Source organism: Idiotropiscis lumnitzeri, chromosome 10 (assembly GCF_059441095.1).
Source record: "Idiotropiscis lumnitzeri isolate Australia: NSW breed Sydney's pygmy pipehorse chromosome 10, RoL_Ilum_1.0, whole genome shotgun sequence".
In the NCBI taxonomy this organism is placed as follows: domain Eukaryota; kingdom Metazoa; phylum Chordata; class Actinopteri; order Syngnathiformes; family Syngnathidae; genus Idiotropiscis; species Idiotropiscis lumnitzeri.
Window position 1 is genome coordinate 14,579,923 of NC_142400.1, and position 27,705 is coordinate 14,607,627.

The following is a 27,705-nucleotide window of genomic DNA, read 5'->3' on the forward strand; positions in this document are numbered from 1 at the left end:
TAATAATAATAATAACAATAATAATAATAATAATAATAATAATAATAATAATAATAATATTAATAATAATAATAATAAATAGATTTGCGGTTAATGGCTCTGGGAGTTGAATTCTTTCGAACTATCATTCATCTAATATTTGACACAAACCACGGTGAAAGTCAGCATTTATTTTCATCTTCATGGAAACACAAAAGGACCTAAAACGTTATGTGCTGCTGATGAGCCACGTTTCTGTGTGACAGCAATTCCCTCAAGAGTTGTCATCGTCGAAACACACTGCAGATCAAGCCATATTATAATATTGCTTAAAGGACCTGACAATCAGTCGTGCCCGCCGGAGTTGCACTGTGCAGCGCTCCAGTGAACTGGTGTGTATTAAGCAGTAAATCCCAGTGTCCGACAGGGGGCGTGCCTTCCCCACGGCCGGGTCGAGCGCTACTTTCCGGAGGCGACTGGTGCTGAAACCGCTCTGCTCTCCTGTCGAGAAACAAAGCAACTTCTTTGTGCTCTGTTGTTCCGGTGACTCTCTTCCACGCAACTCCCTGTTCAAGGTAAGTCAAATACTGCCAACTTCACATCATATTGTACAATATTTAGGCACGTCGTTTCTTTATCTCTGGCGCCACACCTTTTCAGGAACATGCTTACATTTTTTGAGACATGAATTGGAAGTATAGGAGCGTTCTGAAATCATTTCAGACGGGTCAGAATCTCGCAAAGATTTTAGTGTATTCGTCACACTCACAGAACGCAAAATATTGAAGTTAAAAAAAAAAACCTTGAAAGATTATTACCTACATTGTATTTGGCTGACCTCTACTTGCACACTTTTTGCTGTTCGTCCTTCTTTAAAGGATGAGTATAGAAAGACAATGTGAAGGTATACATGCTTCCTGTAGGTCTGCCTTATAAATGATTGATCCGTAGATACAGATTGAACGAGTCCTGAATTTTACTCCAATAACTGAAGAGCATTAAATACACTTCAATCACACCTGGGCTTCTCGAGATCTTAAAACCTCCATAGACACACTCTCAGCTGTGTAATTGACCTTTCTAGTGAAATACAGTATGCTCCATCTTGTTTGACGTGATTAACTTCATAATTGTAAATAACTACTACCCCGTTATTTAAAAAAAAGTAATTACAGGATCTGCATACCTTGCATGAATTGTTATGAATTTATATTGAGTTCCTTATTATTTATACTATTCTCATTAATATATAGGCATCACATAAATGTATTTCAAATATAAACCTCGGTTATGCCAATACGCTGACAGCAAAAGCACAAACCTGTAGGCTACGTAAAGAAATATGAGCCGACGAGGCTTCCGTGGTCCTGATAAGTTACCAACTTCCCAAAATAGTCAATTCAGCGACGGCATGACTGTGTCGTAGTTTAAAATCAAGTTTTAAGGTCAGCGTTTGCCTCTTACATTTTTCTGAACTTTTTGTTTGAACTTATTTATGCATTACTACTTATATGACGGTTTTAGTAGATTTGTCTCTTGAACAGTATTTAATTTAGCTGAAAAAAACCTCGAATTATACGAGGGATTCGTCGTATAAAAAATAAAAAACAGCAAACATAAAAGTGCCGTCTGGAAATCATGCGCGCTGTTCATCAATCCGACCGCTGACCGGTTTGGTTTCCAGCGTAAAGCTTGAGCGACTCCAATCAAATAGCAATCTTGTCTAATTCATTGACTGGAGCGGCGACTCGGCGAACCATGCGAACAATTTGAGAGAAAACAAATGGAGGTTATCAGAATGCGGCTGAGAATGTGTAGAGTGGTCAGCGGCAGGCGGAAAACATACAAGAGCTTTTGCTGCTTTTCTTTCTTCACATGCGTTGTGCCACTATTTGCTGGCTCCACTTCAAATGCTGTGCGGCAGTGCAGCGACAGCTCACACCGCCGCTTGACTCGCGCCAAGTCTCCCCTCTCCTCCTAAAGCTGCCCTTGTCTCTTCCCAGATGGATTTCTTCAAACTGCGCCCTGCCTAACATGGATGCGCCTTCAGGTCTCTCACCATCTCCCCCATCATCATCATCTCCATCATTTCCTTCCGAAACCAAGGACTATTATATTTTCTTCTTGGTGCAGTGAGCCGGACACGCAGTTTTTTTTCTTTTTGCCTTATGGATGTAAGGAAGCAGTCGCCCAAACTACTGGAGTGAAAGAGAAAAACATACATCCGGGAAATATACCGATTCAGGGAATAACAATACTGTGCAGCGCACAAGCAACATGAAGATTATCTCCCAGTTGGTGTCGAGGTGCAGGCTTCTACTGCTGCTATTACAATGTGTGGGATATTCTCACGGGATGCCACATGTCTTGAGATTCGGTGAGATGTTTCATATTTATTCTCATATTACCTGAAAAGTTTGACTGCTGTTTTGTAACATCGTCTTCCATCCCCATGGTGATGTGAGCACCTTTCCACATACTGTACAAGAGTTACTTTCCTTCACATGTGAGAAATAGTAGAAGTTACGCCACACAATGTTGACAAGAGGCTTTTTTTATTGCCTCAGTCGGATTAAAAAATAAAAAAGATCGATCTAGTCATGTTTGTGGATATAATAAATATATAAATATGATATAAGGCTGTAAAAGTTAGATGCAGACAAAGTAACATTTTAAAAAATCCTGTACGTCTCTTGGGATTCAGATATCAAATTATATTCTAATTACACTAATATTTATTAATGCTACATGGGTATGAGTAAATGGAGTACACTTAACGTCCATGTAAACTGTACAGCAAGGCGGGGAAGTCTGTAACCTGTTGCTATTTAGAAGCTTACACCCATCATTACATTTTAGGAGAGATAAAATCCATACCTCCATCTAAGTGTGTGTGCCTTTTTAGGGATTGGGTTTCAAGTCATATCTCTACCTTATTTTAATGACATACTGTAATTTGTTGAGATATAAATTGCCAATTTTGACTGAATTGTGTACTTGTCTATTGTTTTGTCAGCCATTGAAATGTTACACCATGTGGAGAAGTTCATTTTTGGCCGTGTACATGTGGAAAGATGTTGTTTGGTGGGGGTTGGGGAATTCGGGTGATGTACTGTGGGGGCTGTTCCACTGTCATTTACACTTTTAAAGGCTGTAATGCCATTTTTTGTTGTTCTGAAAATGCTTCAAGCAACTGCCAACAGGCCAGGGCCTGGGTTACCTTAAAGGGCACCACGGGGGGGGGGGTTATTGATGATGACTGACAGAGACCCCAATAAATAATATTTTAGCATTATTCCAATATGTCTTTATCTATGACCAGCTACCACTTAGCAGTTGACAGATCTGTTTGTGCTTTTTAAGGCTTCAGTTACGAATGGATTGCGATATTGATGTTTTGGTTATTGCAACATTTCTTAGATTTACACCTCCTTCTCAAAGGGTTTATGCGTGGTGGTCATATCACATCCCTTATGACATCATCAAGTCCATCTGACGTGTAATGACATTTTCTTGTGCTTGACAAAGCTTCTTTACAGCGGGACTATCCAGTTGAGTTGAAAGCCTGCTGCTGAGTGTTTCTCTGACGTTCTTCCTTTCAAATCTTGACTGAAAAAGCGTCTCTTTGAGAAGGGACCTTGAGAAGAAAGCTGTTAATGCGATAATCCCGGCAGTAAACTCATTTTGTCCATAATTAGAATGTCAGTTTCTGTTGCTTTGAATTAATCAGGAACTGGGAGAATATAAGCAATGGATAAATGAATTGTCAGAAAATAGAAAACTCTAGCTGAGATTTTGCTTTATCAGACACCTACTGTGCAAAACTCAAAAATAGTTTTTGTGACATTTGCATGCATATAAAATGAAAATGCATTCACAATATTTTCTACTCTTATTTAACACATAATGACAAAACTCAATGCAATGCAAATTCCAGCAATAATATTAGATTTGATGCTAAATGAATAGCTCTATAACTGCGTCATTTAAAAAAAAAAATCCATCATTACTATTGTTAAGGCAGTGTCTTTGAAACAACGCTTCAAACATCATCATATTCCGTTAGTGGTAAAATGTTATGGCTGGTCACTGTATATATATATATATATATATATAACATGCTGAATTGTTTACGACAACTGATAATCAGACAACTGATACATAATGATTTACTTATGGAAATTATATTTCATATCCAGTCACAAATGCTTTGCACATACATCTCACAGTTCTGAGATTGTGGGTTAGAATCTGGGCTCTGGCCTTTTTGTGTGAAGTTTGCAATTTCTGCCTGTGGGTGGGTTGAAGTCTGCCTTGCAGTGTGAACCTGAGGAGAGTAGTGTGGTGTAGAGTCGACGGGTGACCAGTTTACCCAGCGGGTTCTGCTCACCCATGACCCTGATGAGGATTATTGATATAGAAAATTGATGAATGAAAGAAAAATTACTACAAATAGGATGGATCACTCTGCTTTTAAAACGCTTTAAACACATTGATATAATCAGGGGTGCACATAGCAATTTTTGGTGTGGTTCTCATAGGAGCACCAGAGGTTGCTGCTTAATGCTCATTTTTCCTCCCTTGGCCCACCAACCTCATTGGATTAATTTAAAGATTGGGGCAAGGGCGTTTCTAGGGTCAGAGGCCGAGGGGTGCTGAGGTCCTGGACAGGTGAGATAAAATTCACTGTTCCTTCTAATTAATCGCAACTTCATTCCCACATTTATAAAAGCGAAGTATCATCACTGAATCTGATAACGGCTGTTTAATTGGAGAGCCATAGCAAAACAGGAATCGATTAAAATGAATAAAACAAGCATATTGTAATTCTATTAATTTCTAGAGTTTGACAAATATTTTTTATACAGCAGCACCCCTCCAAAAAGTATGTTATTTTTTCTGAAGTAAACCTCGTAAGTACTAAAAATGCAGAAAATAATGGACCATCAAATGCAATGGCTAACATATAAAATACATTAAGATAAATTAACATTTGTGAATATTTTAATACTAATACATAAAATTCCCTCTCTCTGTGTCCTAATAGGAGTTGAAATGTCTTTGGACATCATTGCCGGTGTTTTCGTGCCCAGTGAAAGTCTAGAGCAAGATGTGCATGAGGGAAGTTTTCTTTCTTTTGGTATTTTGGCAGACGGGTGCAGGTAGAAGGGAGCGTTTGTGCCATGTTACGCCTTCGGAGGGAACACAGTCGACTTGTTTCCCATTCAGTGAAAGCAGGTGCCCTCATTCCCTTTTAATTCAGCGCAGAGAGAGCCACACAGTCAACATGGCACATACATTCAGGAGATTGCCGCGTGCTATGTGCATTTGAAAGGAACTTCAAGATTGTGTGTCTGTGTGTAAGATGATCCTGATAATTAATTTTGATGAATTTATTTCTACAATGATTCAGAAGGAATGGCAATGACAACAGCCTGGTTCAATTCTGTTGTCATATTCATGAATGAAATACGATGACATCCAACAACACACGTATGCGCAGCTCAGTATTTGTCTGTGTGCACCTGGGTCAAATCCACCAAAATTGCAATTGACCACCTGCGCCACAACTTAGACATGCTTTTTGCTGTTCTTTAAATTGTAATCTACATTCTGTCATCAAATTGTCAGGTGTGTCGGGTATTTAATGAAAAACATCCTCGGTGCACAGGAACACTCAACAAGGCACAACATAGTCTGCCAAATTCCAAAACACAGCAAAGTAGACTTACCTTGGCACAAAAATAAAGATCAGACAGTTTTTACACTGAGCGCACATGCGGCTGTCATGCAGAATAAGGCCTCACATCTTTGAGCTTGTCAGTAGCAAATGTTATTTTCTCTCAGTTCCATTTTAAAAAGACGGCAGTGGTGCTGTCTCTGACCACCTGAAACGTTTCTTAGCTACAACAAACGTCAGCTGTAAATCCTAACAAATATACAATAAACTACGATTAAATGCAGCAGAAATTCTAATCGTCTATTGGTATTGCGTGGTAGTTATGGTATCGTTGTGAATGATCGGAAAGCAACATACCACTCTGTGCACGATTGCTGTATTTATATTGTCAAAATATTAGATTCCAACCAAGCACAGTAGTGTTCTCGCTTGTTTACAGGGCATACAGTAAAAAAACAAACAAACAAAAAAAATGTAATCAGACAAAATATACCAAACTTTATTTTCATGACTCCACTTAGATGGATTTACTAGGGTAGTAGACTTGTCAATGAAATCCAATTTCACTTTTAATGGATGGTCCTGCTGCTCTATCGCCACTGGTATGAAGGTCATCGTCTAATGGTGTGGATGAGCTGATTGTTCCAGCCTGCTGTCACTATTGTCTCTGAGAGGCCCATCTGTTAAGCATTACAATTATAGTTGACATCATCATCCAGATGCTCAACAGCCCACTATCGCCCTGCCTTAATTTTGTTCTGTGAATAAAAGACTGTTTCTTCACTTGTGATTCTTCTCTACTAAGACTCAAATTTGTTATATGCCATTGAATCAGCGAGTCAATGAGTTAATGGTGTTCCAAATAAATTATAAAAAAAAATAAAAATAAAATAATAAAATAATAATATATATCTATATCTATACCTATATCTATCTTTATATATATATATATATATATATATATATATATTTTTTTTTTTATGTTATTTATTTAAGGTGCATTGATGAAAACATCTGCCAGTCATGCTGTCCTTAAACTAGGACTTTAAGGTCACTGAATACTTCAGCTATGGCTTTCCTCTTTAATTGGGTTGTCTGTGAAAAGCCGCTGAGGATGAAAGCGGTCACAATCTTGGACAGTGAAATGCAGTATGTTTTCCACTCCAATACAGACAGAGATCTGAGAAGGGATTGATAAATAACATGAAGTCTTCTTTATTCAACCTGATTCCTAAAGTAGTTGACTGCCCACATGTCAGATACTGATGCAAAAGGTGGGGCGGGATGAGCAGAAAGGAAGAAAAGGCTATTTTCATTCGCTGCCTTTTTAAATCAGTCTTTTTGCCCCAGAACCATCTTTGAGTGCATTTGTCAGAGTCCTCACTGTTGACCTTCTGATCAGAGCCAAAACAAAATGCTGCACAAATTGTTGTCCTTTCAGCGATATTGTATGGAATACAGAGTGCCACGAGATCATGTGTCCCTATTTCCCCTTTTGGTCTGTTGTCGAGTGAATTATATGCCACTTTGCCAGTGGTAAAAAAAAACAGCCAGTCTCCGAATACAACAAAGAGCTTATTATGTCTGTCTTGTTTCAGCAATATAATTTTCTCTCTATGGTTCCTAGTTAGTTATCCTTTTTGTGTGTGTGTGTGTGTGTGCGTGCGTGAGTGTTTGTGTGGTGGGGGAGCAAACAAACAAGTGAACAAACATTTTTGAGTAAATGATCAATCTCTTAAATTTAACCGCACCACTTCACAGCAGCCAAAGAACTAATCATTTTCTTGGTCAGCTAAAATCAAGTTTCAAAGTAACTTTTTTTCATTGAGGGGCAGTTTTGCTAATTATTTTATTTGAGGAGCAACTTTTTGCAGAGACCTGAAACAAGGGTTTTATTAGTTATTAATACAAAATGTTACCTTATTCGCCATCATGGAGGCCATAATTATTCAATCAGCAGCGGTTCTGCAACGTTTTTAGCCACAACGGTAGCCAGCAATTATTCGTTGCCAGCTAGATGGTGCAGTGTAAGCAGAACAGAGCTTGCGTCGACTTCGGACTGCTTGCACATTGGTGGTTGATTCTCAATTTTGATATTCCAAATTGCAAAATGTAGCTTTTGGCTCACAAACTGCAAAGCAAAACTGCTTATTTTGAGTCTTGGAAAGTCTTGCTCACCCCCCACCTGTGGTTGTGACCTGGACACACATTTCATGTTGACACCCCTGGTTGGATTTGGGTGAAGGCCCCAGATGAAAACATAAGGGTAAAAGAATTAGGATCAGAATAACACTGTTGGTGCCAAACCTCTCAATTCTTTTTGCATTGGAACATTCATATATCCTGTAAGCTACACCTACTTGTGTTGAGAGAAAAAGGACATTTCCACATTTAACAGTCACCAGATTCCCCCCAAAAATCGAATAAAACATGAATGTGTGATCATTCTTACAAACAGGTGCCAACAAGCCCAGTGGTTATCCGTGGTTGAAAACAAGCTTTTCTGTCTGGGGATGAATGGAAACGAGATGTGAGAATGCAGCTTTCAGCGCACACACTGATGTGTGTGCGGTTGTTGATTTTGAATGGTATTTTGGACTGAGCCAGCAGAGACTGTTTCCCCTGTGGGTGTGTGTTGAAGAGTGGCATTTCCAGTCAGCTGAAGCTGCCGCACATCATAGTCTCTTCTGAAGTAACAGATGAAATGTGAAATGCAATTTTTAGTCTGGATGGAAGGACAAAACAAAGACACAATATGAATACACTTCATTGTCCGATGGGAGAGTTAATCTGTTGGTCGTTTTAGACCTCAGAATGATTAGGTCAATATCTTTACATATGCACATTATTGTACATAAACTGTGCAAGAGAATATAAGACTCAGTCGCTCAAATCCTTCTGGACTTGGCAAATTTTAGAACCCATTGTGGCCCGCCAATCAAAAAGTTTGCCCACCCCTGGTTTAGACGTTTATCAGTGCCTACACAGCACCTAGGCACTGCCGCAATAATAGTTCATACTATGCATCACGCTGCCAATCCAGTAAGAAGACCAACTTCAAAATAAACCTGACCCAACCAAGTAATACATGGACATCATTGGTTAGTTACAATTTTATTATGAAGTTAGCTGTGGCTTAATACCTGACTTCACTGTTGCTACTTGCTTGCGACTTTAAAATGAAATATTGTTCAATTGCAGTTTAAGGGTGCTAAAAAAAACGACTCAGTTCTGCTAATACAGTAATCTAGTGCGCCTGTTGCCAGCATTTAGTGGTGACTGCGGTAACAGCTTGCAGTGCCGGAGTTAGCTCTTGGATTCATTTTGAAAGGCAGTTTATTAGATATAATTGATAAGTAGTTTGGATAATAGATGGACTCTGCTCACTTTGATGCTGACACAGTTGCTGTTCTTACTGATCACCTTTTAACAAACCAGGCTGTCTCAAATGTGCAGTTTTAGTCGATGGAGACTATTGTTGTTGTTATGTCACTTCGCGAACAAGTGGTGCGTTTACAAACTCGTACATCTTAGTACTGAGCTTGACTTGCTTATTAGAACGTCTAAACAGCAACAGTCAACAATAAAATGCAAAACAGCTTGTTACACCATCATCTTATATGTTTCTACAACCTTTCATAAAACTAATTAATAACACAGTTAATCCATCCATCCATTATCTGTACCACTCGTTCTCACAAGATTCACGGGGGGTGCTGGTGCCTATCCCAGGTATCTCCAGGCAGTAGGCAGGGTACACTCTGAACTGGTTGCCAGCTAATCGTTGGGCACACATAAACGAACAACCATCCGCGCTCACACTCATATCTAGGGATAATTTAGAGTGTCAATCAACCTGCTATGCATGTTTTTGGAATGTGGGAGGAAACCGGAGTACCCGGAGGAAACCCACGCAGGCACGGGGAGAAGGTGCAAACTCCACACGGGAAGGCTGGAACTGGAATCGAACCCACAACCTCTGAACTGGGAGGCCATCATGGTAACTTGCCGGGCCACCGTGCCGCCACCTGCAAATCAGTGAAAAAAAAAAATAAAAAAAATAAAAATTATAGGTTAATTTTAATTTCTTCAATTTTTACAATTTTACGCTAACTAGATACTTTGTAAAATTGAGCTTCGTCGAGAAATAATTTCCCGTAAATACAAATACACCCTATAAAGACACCCTAGTCAATGAAGTTATATTCATTTTGACAAAAATATGGTGTCAAGCTTGTATGTTGCATATTTTCTCATAAGCACAAAGATGGTTATCGTGATGCATTTTGGAGAGGACAATCCTCCCTAGCAGCAGCAGCTCTGAGCTATCATGTTCGCAAGGGAGTTATTGTCTCTGATGTTAATCTTGCAAATCCCCAGTTGCATTCAAACGACTACAGCACCAGGCCAGAATCTGCTACTCCTTTCAGCGTACATATGATGGAGTAGGCAGAATTAAAATCCTCATGCTTGTCTGATTTTTCTGGCTATTTGTTTGCTCGATTTGCATTGTTCCTTCTAAGCAGCATTAGGACATTTATTTAAAGCAAAGGTTATGTAGTCATTTCATTTAGACGCATGAAAATTGAATTCCATTTGACTTCATATCATTTGTTGATGCTGCTTTTCATAGACACGTTAAAAATAGGAAACATCTTCAAAGCCAAAATAAATTTCCTGCACTTTTTATTTTGGTTTTATTTTTTTGTGAGGGGTAAGGGAATTGCAAACTACTTGTTGAAGACGAGAAAACAACAAAACAATTTTCAACAGAAACACCACCTTATATTTATCACCAATTTGAAACTAAAGTTCAGCATAATCAACAACAAATACTAATGTAATAATTAACTAACAAACTAATGGAAATCAAAACAACTCTCACATTCATTAATTTTGAAAACCTCAATGGTACTGCCAAGGTCTTGGGTAGAAGCGGCTCCTTACACACACTGCCAGAGTGGAGCATCACCACTTCCACGTCCTGAGGTTGTGAGTCGAGGATGGTGGCTTTGGGCAGCTGCCGAATGGCTTTGAATGCTGCAGAGTGAATGTGAGCCACTGCGCTCTCATTTTAAATGAATGAATGAATTGCATTGACCTTTGCATGGGAAATCAATGCCACACTACTTCATCCATGGTACATGTGAAATTGTAAATATGGTTTCTCCGATTCAATGTTGGAATAAATCATAAAACATCTTGACTGTATTCAGCTTATTTTTGTTTTGACGACAGGCGGCTGCAATGTGGCTGGTTTAAACCCTGAAATAGTTTTTGTCCGCATATGGAAGCTTCTCATTCTGTGCATTTAATGGGCTGTACTTTACGACATGGCCACATCATGCAAAGGCAATTCATATTTTAGTGACCGAGACTTGTCATGTGAAATGTTGCGGCAGAACCTAAAACGCGGCGAGGGTCATCATCAGGCACGCTTCTTCTTCTTTCCTGCCGCGCGCCTTTTGTAAAAGCAACAGAGGCAGTGCAGTGTGGTGCCAGGCCAGGCGGAGTGGTGTGGCGCTATTTGGGACTAATGGAAAAGCTGTACTTGCCTGCCTAGTGCTGATAATTGTTCATTACTGCTTCTTGAGTGGTGCACACGACAAACAGCTTTAGGACAACATGAAAGGGGTGCTGCAGCCATATGTTGAGAGGCTTTAGTGACCCAAAGGTAATATAGAATCACATATATGCCATAGTTTACTGTGGAAAGCTTCGAATAGCAAGATATAGCCCGTTTAATCCTAAATCAAGCTGCCTAGTTTGCTGAGAGCAGTCATTCTCAATCATTTTCTGTTATGCCCCTCCAGTAAGAAGAAACCACCCACTCTCCGCCGCTACTATAAATAAAAGCATTTTTGTTGCAAAACAAACCTACACTGTGTTAATACTCGCCGCGCACAATGGGCTATGAGAACGCCACTGCCAACTACTGGAGTGGATGTACAATTACACTTTATTGTAGTACAGCGGAAAAAAGCATGTTACCCAGGGTCACATGCCCCCACCTCAGCATCGCACCGTGCTCTCCAGGGGGGCCCGCCCCATTATTTCAGATGCACTGGTTTAGAGGCACTATCAACCATGAAACTTTCAACCTCAGCGATGACAATTTTTTTTTTTGAACCACTGACAATTAGTTTGTAGTCTACTAAACAACGCAGACTCATCTGGGATGAATTTTACCATCCAAGGTAGTTGTGTTGCATCAGGAGTATAATAACTGTAACAAACATATATTGCTAATGGCAAACTGTGGTGAACACTGACAGGGAAAAGCCTAAAGTCACATCTCTCCATCATTATAGTTAGCGGTGTGCTCAGTGCTCTTGGGTTTCCTGAAGTCAGTGATCTCCTTCATATTGGCTGTATTCAGGTACTGCTATTTGATTTCACACCATTACCTGGGATGCCAGACCTCCTCCCTGAAGGCTGATTCGTCATTGTCCCTGATCAGTCCTACAAGGGTGGTGTCATCAGCAAATTTGACAATGTTCTTGATGGGGTGAATGGGAGAGCGCTCATGTGTAAAGAGGGAGTAGGTGAAAGGATTGAGGACACATTGCTGATCCCATGTTCAAGATGAGACTGAAAGAGTGTTGTTTATCATCCTGACATTCAGGGGTCTGAGGAAGTCCAGTATCTAGGTGCACAGTTTGTGGGGTACACTGGGTGATAATTGTCTATGCAGCTCACTGTGTTCTTCTTAGCTACTAGGACAATGGTGGTCAATTTAAAGGGGAAGTCCACCCCAAAAGATTCTTTGCAATAATATGTGCAATGTGCCTTCACGAGTCTAAACATGACATTCTGATTAATAACCAACTGTGGGGACAACCATTTTGTCACTTTCTGTTGACTGAAAATGATATTGCAGTTGCTCAGGGCTCAGGTAACGACCATTCGCCGCTCGCCTGTTTTCTGAAGCTGCGCCATCATTATTGGTCTTTAGTAGAGCCATGAGCAACTGTGACGTAATTTTCAGTTGAGGAAAGTGACAAAATCGACACCCCCTGATTGGTGTAAAAACGGGTGCATTTTACTGCCTAACTCATATTCCACAAATGCACTATTAATCAGAATGCTGTGTTTCGACTAGTGGGACTGCATAGAACATATTCTTGTTCAGAAATTTTTAGGCTTGACTGCCCCTTTAAGGCAAGTGGGAACTGCATATTGCATTGATGAGAGGTTAAAGATGGCGCTGAAAACCTCTGCTTGCCGGTCTGCCCGTGCCTTTGGTACTCTTCCTGTCACCCTGTCCAGACCCGCTGCTTTCCCAGCATTGACACTGCACAATGTGGTGCACACCTGAGTCACTGAAGCTGGATGGTGTCGCTCTGGAAGGGTGATATAGGTTCGAGTTCCACTGTTATGCTGGTAAAATTTAGTAAATAACTGGTTGAAAGGATCTGGAGAGGTATCGCCTGATGGGTCAGATATCGTGCTGCTGTCTTTAGGACATGGTGAGTTTGTTTAACCGATTCCACATGTTCCCAGTGTTGCCGCCATTGACATATTCTGCAATTAACATTTGAACACACACAGTGTTGCAACACATGTAGACAGATAATATAACAAAACTCACAGGCAGATTTCTTTGAAAAATGACTAATATTGCTGCAGCTTACTGAGTCAGTTGTGTAAGCCTTCTCGGCATCTTTATTATCCTGCTACCTGATGGCCAAGTTCACCTGTGGGAGCACATTTTGAGACTGGGACAGATTCATTTTATTCATCCAATGGGGATAATTATTTTAGAGACAGGGGTGTTCAGTAAAGAGTTTGGTCACAGAATAAAGTAAACTCAAATTTCCCCATTGTGGGACTAATAAAGGACATCTTATCTTATCTTATCTTAAACTTGTAAGTCAAGGAGTGCACGCTACATGATGAGAGCACGCTTCATTAAACAATAGCCATAGATATGAATAGGTAGATGTGACATCCTTCTAATGATAAGATAATGCCCATTGTCCATGTTTTCCATTGCTTGCCTAGGATGGCAATCTTGACTCATTCAACATGGACGCCACATAGGCAATAACCACAACCCGGAAATCCATGAACCAGCCTGCGTCCGTTCATTTCGCCATGGCGCTAGTACACAACAGCGGGTAATTCTGGTGCTAATTTGACAACTAGGAGCGTTTTTAGTGGACCTGACACTATTTTCTGTATGTTTCTGTTGTTTCCATGTCCGTTAAATCGAGGTTCCACTATTCTTCGTGGGTGTCTGCTGCTCGCACTACACCGGTCATTTCAAATTATTCGGGCAAACACTCCCCTCGGGTTTGTAATTCAAGAGTTTTGTGAAGATTGGTTTCAAGGATCAATGATAAAACTCACTGTTCTTCATGGAGGGTTGGTTACCCCAATGTCTGATGCATCAGTGGCTCTATACTTACACCCTTGGTAGCAAAACACACATTCTATGGTAGCACTTCTCTTTCATTTGTTCTTGACTTTTATGGTGATTTCCAAGCAAGGGCAGAAGCTGCTCTTACTTAAACAGAAGTCAAGTGCAGTTCTTATCTTCTATACGATTGAGAGTCGGCATTGCTAGGCTGCCTCACATATACTATAAAAGTAAGGATCCGATAGTTCTTCTGTTTCAATCACATTGTCCTGATAATTTTTCTTTAGAATGTTTAGAACACATTGTAGTAGTGTGTGTTGGCAAACATTAACTTATATTATTTTGGAAAACTGTATAAAGCTTTCTCTGGAGATTTATGCACAATTGACAGTGACTCATTGAGTAAATCATCTTGGGTCAGGCAAGCCAGACGTAAAGACGATTACTTCGACTATGCATTTCGGTAACGCGCCGCTAAGTGGTATGAGGCCCAAAAAAAAAAAAAAAAAAACTACCTAGGCACTGATGTCCATATATTATTTGGTTACAACAACAATTATCAGAACTGGCAGTCACAGTTGCAGAGTGTGTATTTATTTTTTTTTCTCATAGATGGATTTTCTTCTACCAGCATAGAGAAAAGTGCCAAAGTCCTCTCAAGCTCAAAATTAATATTCAAACCTTCTGTTTTGAATCCTCCCTCATCTCACAAAGTGTCTTCCTTCTGTTGGTAATTCTAAATTCAGCATGTGTGACTTGAGCTCTCCCTGCTGTATGTATTAGAGGTTGAGGTGACACTACTATTCTGGTGTAGTTGTAACCTGAACAAAGAAAGGACAAAGGTGTGTGATACCTGGATCAGTGTGACAGTAATATGAACCAAATCTTCATAACAGACTGTTCTCTGCCCTCCTGAAACATATCCTTGTCAGTGATTCACAGATCAATACTGAAACATTGATACCTCAGATACCAGAACCTTATGATCGAAAATCAATTCTCAAATCAAAAGATTGATCGTAGTCATTTGAGGTAATGTTATTAACAAAAACACCATGTAAAGTAACTAAGCTGTTTAGAGCATGTCTAAAGTATACATGGTTGGTGCAAATGCATTTTTCTTCCACCTAGGTGAGTGTGAAATGTGTAAAGCGAGGAGGCGTCATCCCAGTGCACAACTATGAGGGATGGGGTCTTTGTCACATGCAAAAACTAGCGATAAGTGTGGAAAATGGTCTCCAAGTGCCGACTTCACAATGTAGATCTGCAATCTCCTGGCCAACTTTAGCCCATGGCCCTTGAGGTTACCATGCAGTTCCTTATAAAATGTACATGTACTTAGTGCACTTCAACGACCCACCAGACTTAAGCAGATTTGCAAAAAACGATTTGTTTCTTCTTCAACTAAGTCAAATACATTAAGCGCGCCTCTAGCGCACCACATTTAAAGGGAATCAGAGGAGCTGTTTCAATTGGCGAAAATCAAGTCGGCTTCGTTCACGCCCACAACAATGCAAACCACCCTTTTTTCAAAGCGCCATGCTTGGCTGGCTAGCACGCATTTGTGAAAATACCAACGCTCGATCCAACCCGCCTATATGCAGTTAGAGAACAGACAAGACTGGGTTCGAAAATGGACGCCTAACTCTCAGTCTGACTCTGTAAAATGGTCATTATGGCGAAGCATAAAGGGTGTCATGTGAGGATCTACAATCTACAATTGGAATAACAAGGTGTATTCTTTTGTTTTTGTAGTTTACTGAAGACATTTGTGGTTCAGAATGAAAGATGAATATGAGACAAAACTTCAGGATTATTTTTCATTTATTTATTTTTTAATTGATTGTATCAACTTATAAATGTGTTGAACAACTCAGGACATGATACCTTTTGTATGAAGCCACCCACTTTAAGTGAGCAAAAGTATTGGAATGGGCATATAACATAATGTTTGAAGATGTAAACCTTACACATACACACACACGCACACACCCCCACGCACACACGCTCACGGACACAAAAATGGTGATCAACCCTCCCTTTTTCGGATAGCTCTGGACATGTTTCCACTGTCAGAGAGATGTGTTCAAACACCAGAGCTGTATTGTGAGTATAAGCTTCTGATTGAAAATGGCAGTGAAGCCTCGCCACGTCAATAACTCATTTGGTAGGGGTTATGAATCCAAACGATCTTGCTGAGGGGAAGGTTTCCTCTCAGCCATATCACAGAAGAAAGAATAATAATCCTCAAGAAGAAATCAATGGCAAAATGCTTTGCCACAGAGAAAAATACCAACACCGCCGTGCTCAGTCAGAAGAATCTTCCTTTGCATGCCGTAAATCCAATTCTTAGAAATGTCATATTAAAATTTCAGGCCATTAAGATTGGTTTATGGATGGAAGATGATGGCTTCCTTCTCCCAGGGGCAGAGATTAAATGTCAATAATGCCAGGACGGTTCTTTCATAATCTTGTATTTAGACTGAAGTGTCATCCACAGTATATTGTCAGTGCCTTCTGCTGCATCTTAACAGTGTTTGTGTTTTTGTCTCGCTGAATGTTCATCCGTGCCTCTGATTTGAACAAGGCAGTCAATGACTGGGATGTCATCTGATTTGCAGAGAAAGACATTAGAATATAGGGATAAGGAACACATTTGTAATTTAATATCAAAAGAAGAAAATACTACTACTAATAACAATAATAATGAAAATATTTTTTTCAGACTCGACTTGAACAGACAATATTGTTTTGTCATTTGTAGTTTCCACATGGGTGTTTTAGTAGTTAATTATAGACTGACTGTGACTTCCATGAGTATGGGTTGGGTATGCTGTAGAAGAAATGAGGTGGAAACAGACTGGAGCAACAAATGCATTATGCGGGTAAACGAATAGTGGGTTGGAGTTACAACTTGGATCATTTGCTTCCAAAACAAAGCAGATATCCAGTAATGTTTTTTTAAGTTCATAGTTGTAATTATTTCATTAAAACAAATGAAAATGAAGCTGTATTTTAGTCATTAAGTTCAATACAGTTGCTACTACCTGTCATTTGGACTGAAAACACAAATTCAACTGAGTAAATAAACATCGCGGAACACAACTAAGTTAAAACACATGCATGCGACTTTTGATTTGCTCCTGCAATATACAAGATGTCATTTGTGGATGTGCTTTATTTATCATTCATGTGCAGGTGATCTGTTGCCCCTTACCTTCACCTCATCTGTCTTCGCTTTGATCACACTGCAGGTCATCATACATGGACAAGAAAAATTTGGTTAAATCTCACCTGTAGCATTTCGGTGACCTACAGCGTGATCGAATGGAGGACTGCTGAGGAAGAGGGGGAGTGGTTCATTATAACACTTCCATAGTTCACACGTGCAACTCCTGCCTGAGATTTGTGAGGCGCATGTGTGAGTCACTAAGAACACAAATATAGAGCAAAACATGATTGTCTAAAAAAAAAAAATAAAATTGTGTCATTATTATTTTTATCCGCTCGGATTAAATTTTGGTGCCTCATTTAGAATTGCTGTCACGCAGGAGCACACTGATCGCCGGAGACAAAAGAAGCGCATCTTGAAGTCGCTATGGCCTCATAAGCAACAGGACTTCTGGCTGTGGGTGATCTTTTTTAGTTTGCGACTCGAGAGGCATGTTTGTGCGTGTGCTCTTTCTTTCTGTTGTCTTCATTCTGGGGAACTTTGTGTGTGTGACTTTTCTGATGTTTGTTCCTCAATCTACCCGTTGTAATTCAGAGGGGAAATCTGGACGTCTCAAACAACCCAGCAGTGAACTGCAACTCCTGCTGCTGGTAGGCTTTTTGCAATGTGTGTGTTTGCTGGTGTGTTTTCATGCAGGGTGAAATTGGTACAGCAAGGGGAGTCGTTTTGATTTCCCAGGACATCTCAGTCAGGTCTCATTGCTTTTCGACAGCAAACCAGTGAAAGAAGAGGAAAAATGGTGAGCAGGGAGAGCAAGAAAAAGAAAGTGTGTGCAATCTAGCATGTGTTAGAGACAGTGAAAGAAGATGGCATGCAGGTCAGTTGGGGAACATTTGCCGAAAAAAATATGAAGACACGTTAGCGTGGAGGGAGCAAATAAATAAAGGATGCTTTCGCTGAATAAAACATGACTGTAAATGGTCGTAAGAAGAGAGACATCATACTTGTAGTTTGAAATAGGATGTCAAACACAAAACAAGCGCACGGCACAACACTACCAATCACTAACTCGCCTGTTGGGACACTAAAGATGCTATGTGTACTTTGTCTTATATCATAGGTCCTAGTGTCATGGTTCAGAATCCGAATCCGAAAGCCCTTTATTGTCTTTGTACTCAGTGTACAATGATATTTGTGAGCAATGCAACAATAATTTAATTCATTTTATAAATTAGATTGTTTAAAATTAAAGAATTAAATACAAAATAAATCCGAAATTGGATAAATAAGAACACATTATGTCGCCGTTCACATGCGGATCATGTTGAAGTTCATCATTTTCATGCAACTGACTGAAAAACAGACTAGCGGCTTTTGCTCAGCTTTGTTTCCATGCACGTCATGAACCAGAATATTATAAAATTAATGAATCTTCAATAATGTCATTTGGTTTTTCTCTAAGTATATAATTTCAAGTCTATCTGATAGGAAAATTCCCGAAAAAACCCCCCAAAAACTTCAGTATAATTTTGGTATTCAGCCGCTGCTTACTGCAGGGGCAGATCTTTTCTTGTAGAAAACTGGGCCTGAAATTTAAAAATTTTTAATTATTAAACAAAAGTTGACGTTTTTCAAAATAGATGTGTATCAAAACAATACAGAACTTTTTGAATTTGTTTTCTCGTGTTTTAGAAATGAAAGTTGAAAAATATAACTGTGCTTTGCCTCCTTCGATTTTTCTTAATGGAGGCGAAGGTTTGTCCACTACTGTGGTTGTGGTTTAATATCTTTTCTTAACAAAGCGTTTGCTTAGCAACAGCATGAAACTGATCTAATGTGTCAACCTGAACCTGAAACAAAGTATTGGCTCAATTGAAAAAAGTCAAACAGCATCATTATTGAGACAAACTATACTGCAATACTGAGGCTGACCTATTACCCATTTTTATCCATTTATTTATTTATTTATTTATTTGTTAGTTACTGTTGGTGTCGTTGTTCACTGAGTGTACATGTCAGTGTCAATGGTTGCTTGTATCATTGTACTCTACCTTTTGTCAAGCATAGGCTGTACAACAGAGTGAGTAATTGTAATAATGAAAGATTTGACACAATATGAAATAAAAGGCTTTTTCTTTCAAGAAAGCGTCTTTCCTTTTTTCATCAGAGTACAGCTACTATTGCACTATTTGTCAAAATTATAAAACACAGTACAAGATTTGTTACAGTTAGCCATGTATTCAATGATTTAAGTCGTTGACGGCTGTTGGACTTAAAAATAAATGGAAAAGATCTAATTAAACAGGTAAATGGGTCATTTCCCTGTGAGGGTTACAATTACCCTAATTGAAAAAGCTGGACATGGATTGAAAGTGGCAGTCTAATTATTGTTTTTTTTTTTTTCCCAAGACTGCATCGTATGCTTTGGTCTGTACAAATACATTTCCACACATAGCTGGTAAGTCTTTGAATGCATTCCATATTTTGTTAGTGTTCTTTCGGTCACAGTCTGAGGGCAAAATGTTGGAGTGAAAAAGGTGGACTCAAGTGCATTGAGTGAGGCAAGACTGGGGAGCAGGAGTAATCTAAAAAGAAAAAAAAAAAGGTTAAATAGGAACACTGACACATGTAAATCAATTCATCAACCAACAATTAAAAATTCAGTATCAAGTATAAAAAAAAATAAACAAAAAAAAAAAGACCAAAAAAAGTAGAAAATACAGAAAATAAGTTATGGGGAAAAGCGCAGTGGAAACGCCTCTTTGACCTCGGCGGTCCAAGTTACAAAGTCCGACAAAAAAGCCCCTGGCTTCAATCTGATGTTACTCGACAATAGCGAAGTAAACACAGATATAAACACAATTTGTAAGATTATACACATATATTCATGCATTTTTATGTATTATTACATGAATTGAGTTATTTGAAATAACTTCACGAAGTGATTTGCGCTGACTGCGTGAAGATATGCTGTTTTCTGACCTTATTTGGTCAAATGTAACGAACAATTATGAGGCAATACATTCCTTTATTAATATAAATAAAGGAAATGATGAAGAATGTTTGAGGAGGTCAAAATACAGCATGTCTATGTTTTTGTGATTTTAGTGAATTTGATTGGAGTAAAGGCAATCCGATTCTGAGCTCTCTCTAACCCCCCTCCGACCCGATTTAGACAGCTCACTACGCTAGACTTGCGCATGCAAATGAAGCCCAATGTTTTTTTTGTAAATTGGCACTACATAAATAAAATTTACTTGATTTGACCCTGTAAATCTCTGCCCTCTTATCTATGTCGTCCAATAAATCAGACAGTGTAGTTCGGCACAGGTCATAACACATGGGAGCATAATTAATTAGGGACGTGACCTGCAATTCCGCTGTGAATGATTAATTCAAAGTTAGCCAGTACAATTTCGTCCCTTTTTCGTCAGCTCCTTTTGCCATCCACTGTGAGTCACTACATCATGTTGAGAAAAGGTTAAGGGCAATCGCTACTTTTACATGTGACTCAGGTTGCTATGGCTGCAGTCTCACAGCGCCTTTAAGACACTGTTGAGTGTTCATTGGGCTCTCATTCTTGGGTAAGAATTGATAGAGGGCCTACTAGGAAACCCGAGTGCTGGCAGGTGTCTTACACTGTATTGAAGAGTGTGAGACAGCCATATGCCGTACTGCAAAATGAAATACCTACCAAACAGCAGGTGGGATTAATGTGTGCGCGCAGTAGCCTATTGGGACAAAAATGTGACATTGTGATCAGAGAGCCAGGTGATAGGTACTGACAAATATCTCAAGACAAACAGACAAAAAAAAAAAATGGGTAGAGGAAAAGTGAAATACACATGCGGCCTGTCAGTATCCTGAGTACAAAGGCTGCATTTGGTCCAAAAGGAAAGCAAAATATATTTTGTATATAAAAGAATCAAGCTGATGGCTTGGCTCTTGGCTCTTTTGTGTTTTATTGGGCCTTCCATGTGGAGCAGGCTCGAGTCCAACTTGATTACAACCTTGTACACATATCATCGACAGGCACAATTCTCTTTCAGCCAGTTTGGCAGGATTAGAAGACATCGGGAGGCAGTGAACAGGAGGGGAAAAGGAACAAACAAGGAGTCAGTGTATAATATAATATATCATACGGTATAATGATCGTACGGAATCTATGAATGTACATATTGTCTGCGATTGGCTGCCAACCAGTCGAGGGTGTAGACCGCCTTCTGCCCAAAGAGGAGAAGCGGCTCACTTAATGCACGGATAAACGTGTTATGTTATATTATGTCATTTGGCTAATAACCTGGGGAGGTTCAGCTCAGTTAGGAAGAGTAGTAGTGAATATGTCGACAGCAGCAGCCACAACGAGGAAAATATTGTTACTGTAGTTAAATGTTGATTAGCTTGACAAAGTAATCTTTGGACAGTAATAGAATGTTATTCAGTAAAACGAAGCTTGACACACATTTGTCTTGATTTTCTTTTTCTTTCATTTTAAATATTTACAACAAAAATGGTCATAAAGGGTTTATTAATAATGACAGTATAAGTAACGATCATTCAATCATAGTAGCAAATAGTATGGATTAGATTTTTGCTCTATGTCAATGTTGAATTTATGAAACATAACAAAAATCTTCAAGTAAACGCTCCTTTGTAGTGCTATTTACGAGTGATCTGTTTCTGAAGTGGATGCTCAGTGCAGGGGTGGGTCAATGATAGTCGTAGTCAAGGTTATTGTCCATCTCAAAACCCTGAAAATCAAAAACCTACTCTGCTCAAAAGTATGGGAACAATGAGGCTGTTTGCTGGAATTCTGCTTTTTACTAATAACATTTGAGTCTGGCATGAAAATATGAATAAGAGACAAGAGATCACACACGCACACCCACACACAATTGGTGTTTTAATGATAACGGTCATCCGGTCAGTTAGCACCTTGGCTTTAATATTAATATAATACCTTTCTCATTTCAATTCAGAAATGTCAGCGGTGTTGATAGGGGTGGGAATCAAAACCAATTCTTGGTGGAAGAAGTTACGTTCCATAGTATGTCATGTTACAATAAATAACACTGAATGTCGAAACCATTTCAAACTTGGCTTTTGACTACATTTATACTAGTTTGGGGTGCAAGCAAAATTAACAGTCTAAGGGTAAACAAACAAGCAATTGTGAGGCAGTGAGAGAGATGGAAAATCGATCAGCCATTGCAAAAACATTGGCCGTAGCTATTACAAGCATTTGGAATGGCCACAAGTACCTTGTAGAAGGAAACCACAGGTGTACAATAATAGCCATCGAACGGGTAGCCCAAGGGACTCCGCAGCAGTTAATGTGAGATCTGTAAATCTGAAACACCCAAAAACAACTGCAAGCGTCATCAGCAACAACCTCCAGAGGGCAGGAGTGAAAATATTAGAAGCTCCTGTTCCAATATTTTCACTCACTTAAAAAAGTGGTCTTCCATGACATCAGATAATTATTCATCAAAGTGCACTGCGAAATCTTACATAACATTGTTTATGAAGTTTATTACAATACAATACAATGCTACTTTATTTATTGTTTTTGTGAGTGAGGCAAGTTTTGTAAGTACAAAAGTGAGATGGCGAAAGTGTTTGGTAGCACTGTAAGAGAAATACTGAGTCTTTGCATGACAGGTGTTGTTTGATTGAAGTTGGTGGTGAGGGGCGACCGGTGATTTGTTGTGGTGCTCACTTTTATTGTTATGTCTGATGGCGGTGGACACATAGGATCTCCTGGAGCACTCCTGTCTGCTCATGAGTGATATAATACAAAGCAAAACTGACAGCAGAGTGGGGTGGGTGAGAGGCAGTTTTTAACTTTGGTTTTGACATTCATAAAAAGAAGTTAAAAACTACATTTTATTCCTCGATTTCTACTAAACGTCTACTGATGCATGTTTTTGGATAGGCCTCCCGCGTGCACATAAGAACAGGCATGTGCTTATGTGAAATGAACCGAGACGAGTGATTTATATTTGGGGAGGAGACATGCCATGCAGGTAACATTAAGAACAAACGCCATGCTGAGTATTTTTAACGAGCAAGAAGTGGGAATTGAGTGCCCGAAGGAGGATCTGCTTTGTCACAACCCTTCTGTCATTCCCGGCGGCTGCATTGTTGCCGTTATGTCCATAGTGTTACGTCCATAATGCAAGCAGTCGCTCGTAAATTAAGCCTTTGAGACTCCGGACTAAAGCAGCACTCTCATGTTGTAAGCAAGGTAGGAGGACATATTAATTACAGCATTGTCCATGTGTGTGTAGTGAGCGAACGATATGGCAAAAATGGTGCTGTCTGCTGTATTCCTCCTCCAAAGAGAATTTTGAGCCACCAAAAGACCATATATGGGCTGTCGCTGCATCAAAACTGGAAGTTCACTTGATAGACTTATTTTATCGTATTGGCTGGAAACAATATGGCTTCATTCTTTCAGGATCAACATTTCCCATTGCATACAGCTGTGTGTGTGTTTCAGGGCTGAACGATTTTGAGAAAAAATGTATTGCGATTTTTCTGACAGATCTTGCGATTGCGATTTGATTTGCAATTTTCTTCACAATGTACAGTGACAATTACGAACATGACAGAAAGCAAGGACACTGAAGAGGTTTTGTCCGGGGGGCAGTTTTTCGAGTTTTTAAAAACTACTTGCCGTCAAGTATAATTTTATATTTGTCTAATTGTTTATATGGAAATGCATTTTTTTTACACCCTATTTTTTTTCCGTTTTCTACTAATGTACATGTGCTTTGTACATAAATGTCAGATTATATGTCGATAAAATCATTGTCCCTGAGCAAAGCTAAATTAATTCAAATATATAATTTTGAGACCTATTATTGTGTAGAGCTCGAAACCCAGTACTCTGTGGTGCAAAATATTACTATTAATAATAGTAATATTATTGAGGAGATTATAAACATGTTATATACGTTTGACATAGAACCGCTTCATCATGGATGATATCTACTGTTTATGTGTTCCGGTCTGAGAGCGCCTGCTTAATTGCTAATGTAGCCGTGGTCTTATTTTATGTATAGATACGTATTGATTGAAATACAACATTTTTGTTTATAACTGATGGCTCTCCGCCCAGACGTCAACTATGAAACTTGAACACACCTTTGTCTGATCATGGAGGCATATTTTTCAGGAATTGCTGTCTATTTCAATTAATTTCACAACCTCAGATTTAAGATAAAATCCTCAGGTTAGACAGTTTATTACACTACAAATTAGGCAGGTGCACCTGGTGACAGTGGCTGTTGTTTTTCTCAATAATATATATCCCATCAGATACTTAATTCAGATACTTAAGAGTGAGTGACTTTTCTGATATATTTGAATGTGAAATGAAGCCATGAGCGATCGGTTCACTAAGAATTATTTTGAACTGCAAAAAGGGTGCTAATTTCGGAGATTTACTGTTCACCATGACAGGCTTCCTTTGCTGAAAATGCTTCAAACAGAATCCTGTATTTCCAGCATCATTTGGTTATTGTCGTTCAATGCCTTTGAGGCCATTACTCATGATGCTTGTGTCTGGCTTTGACAAACTAAGAAATTTAATGCAGGTGAATGATGGATTTGTGGGGCAATCTGAGCATGAGTTGGTGCATCCCTGAGACAGAAGTGCTCACCCAGTGTTGTGTATTTTGCACACATGCAAATAACTGTGCACCAAAACTCTTTAAAAGTGTACTTCATGTGTATTATATCCACTTTAACGAGTGCAGATTGACAAATAAACTGAAGTGCAAAGAACAGCACAATTTAATCTCATATTTTGTGTGTTCCACACTTTCATTTACCTCGTGAATGGTAAACATCTTTGGTATTCATGTCAGGTCTTTTGGCTAGAGGCTTGCCTTTGACTTCTGCAAAGATTATGAGTGGCTTAAATCTTTCATTGTCTATATAAAGCCAGCAATATCCGCTGTAGCTTGTCTGGAGCCAAATGACACTTGAAGAAAGGAGCCTAAAAACGTTGGTTAGTGACGAAGTGAAGTGAAGCCAACGCGACAATTTTATTGACAAAAACATGTTCTATGTAGGCCCACAATTTGAAACATGTCATTCTGAATAATATTCTATTTGTGGAGTATGAGTTAGGCAGCAAAATCACACGTTTTTGTCCATCACAATGGCCGCCCATTATTATTGAGGCCCATTTTGCCACTCGCTGTTTACTGAATATGACTTCACAGTTGCTCATGGTTTAGCAAACGACCAATCATGGCTCAGGTGTGTCGTGCTTGGTCCTTACCGGAACCGTGAGCAACTTTGATGTAATTTTCAGTTGAGAGAAGTGACCAAATGGCCGCCTCCTGAGACGGCTAAAAACGGGTGGATTTTACTGCTTGACTCATACTCCACACATGCAACATTAAGCAAAATGCCATGTTTAGACTAGAGCAGTTTGTGTGTTAGCAAATGTTAGAAAACTATTAACAAAATACTTGATGTGAATTTGACATGGATGAAGTTATAAACAACTTACAAATGTAGTATTCTCTTCTTAATAATTTTTAAAATTTACTTCCATGGAATTCTGTGTCATAGAGTGTAATAGCCAATGATAAACGGTTTTACTTGTAGAAATTGGTTAGAAATAATCAGTGACAGTAATGCTTTATCTTTTCATCATTATTGTACTAATCATCAAATATAGATAAGTACATGCAACCTTCCATTGTTGAGCGTATATTTTGATGGTAGAAACAAATAAAATGGGTTTACACTCCAGAAGATTTGATCTTTGGATACCCAAAAGAATTTTAAAAGTCAATACAGAAATATTTCCGGTTGTGAGCTAAATTCAAGAGGTAGTGTAAGTTACACCTGATGTTGATGGTTCAAGAGATAATGAAAGGGTCATATTTAGAATCTGCTCAATTGTCCCTGAGAAAATGTCTTCATTTCATATTTGACTCTTATCTTGAGAATGAACGCAGGCAAATTCAGTGATGGGTTCCAAGTTTCCCTCTTGCTAATGGTGTTATTTTGAGACCGTGGAGGATTTATCCTCACAGGGCCGAAGCAGCTGCCATCTCTTTGCCAGTGTATTCTCTCTATAATCTCTCTGTCACTCACCTCTTCTATAATAACCATTACATGTTCAGTTAAAATGCCTTTCCTCCTTCTGTCTAATTATTGCCAAGCCCTTTCCTTCTTGCTTCATAATAGATGCCAGGAAACCTTAAGAACTCCAGTGCAAAAAATAGCGCTTGACTTGAAGGCTTCTTACTGAGATAATGTCTGCACACTTACAGTAGAAAAAGGAAGAGAGGAGTGGGTGTACAAGTGGGGGTGGGTGGTACCATTTTGTCATCTCCTCCTTTGCCTTTTAACTGCTGTGGGAATAGGGAGATAACGGCTTTCTCAAAAAAAAAAATGGTGTGTCTAATCCAGACAGAGCGAAAGAGGCTAGATACTGAGAAGGAAAAGATCAAGATCAAGGGTGAGAAAAGAAGCAAAGCTGACAGAGAGGGTAATCATTTACAGTTTTTTTTTTAACAATTTAAAATTGGAAAAAGAAATAGGATGCTAAATTGTACCAGAGTATTTTGAGTCCTTCAGGTCCCTTTGGGAAAACTTCAGACAGGCTGGCCTTTGCATTTAAGTAAGGAGCGGCTCTCTGTCTTCCATTCTACTATTCAGGCCGGATTGATGGATGCTGCAGAAATGGCTGTCCTCATCCGGAAGGTTCTTCTCTATCCACAGAGGAACACTGGAGCTCTGACTTTGTGACTTTCTTGGTGGCCTCAATGACTAAGACCCTTTCCATTGATTTCTCAGTGTAGATGAGCAGCTTGTGCTCAGAGGTTTGTTGATGGTTCTGAATTCTTCCCAGATCCGTGCCTCGAGACAATCCTGTCTCTGAGGGGTATCGAAAATTCCTTTGACTTCATGCTTATTTTGCGCTCTGACATGCGACATCAAATGTGGCAGCTTCCATTCTCAAGTGTGCGCCCAAAGTGTGCGCCCAATAAACAATGAAGCTGAAGAATTATCTCAAGGAGGATTATGGATGACAGGAGAGACCAAATCTCAATTTTGAACATAGTGACAAAGGCTGTGGATTCTTTTATGAATGAATTGTTTAATTCTTCTTGTTGATAAATGCAGACATACAACTTAAACATTTTTCAAGATGTTATCATGATGGTTGTCTGTAAAATCTGTTTCAAACACAGAAAACAGCAAAATTAAGACGTAATTCTAGTCAGGATTAGTGGGTATGTGAAAATAATGAGTGAGTTATGAAATGGAAGACCATTTCATCTTTTGTCTCATTCTCGGCACAAAGCATAATGATGAGAGGGGTCTGTGTTTCCATATGTCCGAGCCGGAGGCATTGGATTCAGCAGGAAGTCTTATTAGCATAGTACTTGCTGCAGGATATCACCGTATGCATGTTCATTGGTAATGAAGAATCATCTGAGAGCTGCGATCAGGCAACCATCTGTTACCTGCTAACTTTTT

The 27,705-nt window shown here is 39.3% G+C and overlaps 1 protein-coding gene across 4 annotated transcripts in view; it reads left to right on the forward strand.

Moving 5' to 3' along the window:
• Positions 1–436: 436 nt before the first annotated feature.
• grik2 (glutamate receptor, ionotropic, kainate 2) overlaps positions 437–27,705 on the forward strand; it is a 147,328-nt gene continuing 120,059 nt past the window's right edge. For 2 of the 4 annotated variants that reach the window (XM_088307889.1, XM_088307892.1), the window contains exons 1-2: positions 437–554; positions 1,983–2,356. In XM_088307889.1, coding sequence (XP_088164015.1) covers positions 2,257–2,356 — 100 coding nt within the window. In that variant the 5' untranslated portion in view covers positions 437–554; positions 1,983–2,256. Of the gene's footprint in view, positions 555–1,343; positions 1,425–1,722; positions 2,357–27,705 lie in introns of those variants that run through there. The other 2 variants (XM_088307891.1, XM_088307890.1) reach the window with 2 other exon arrangements.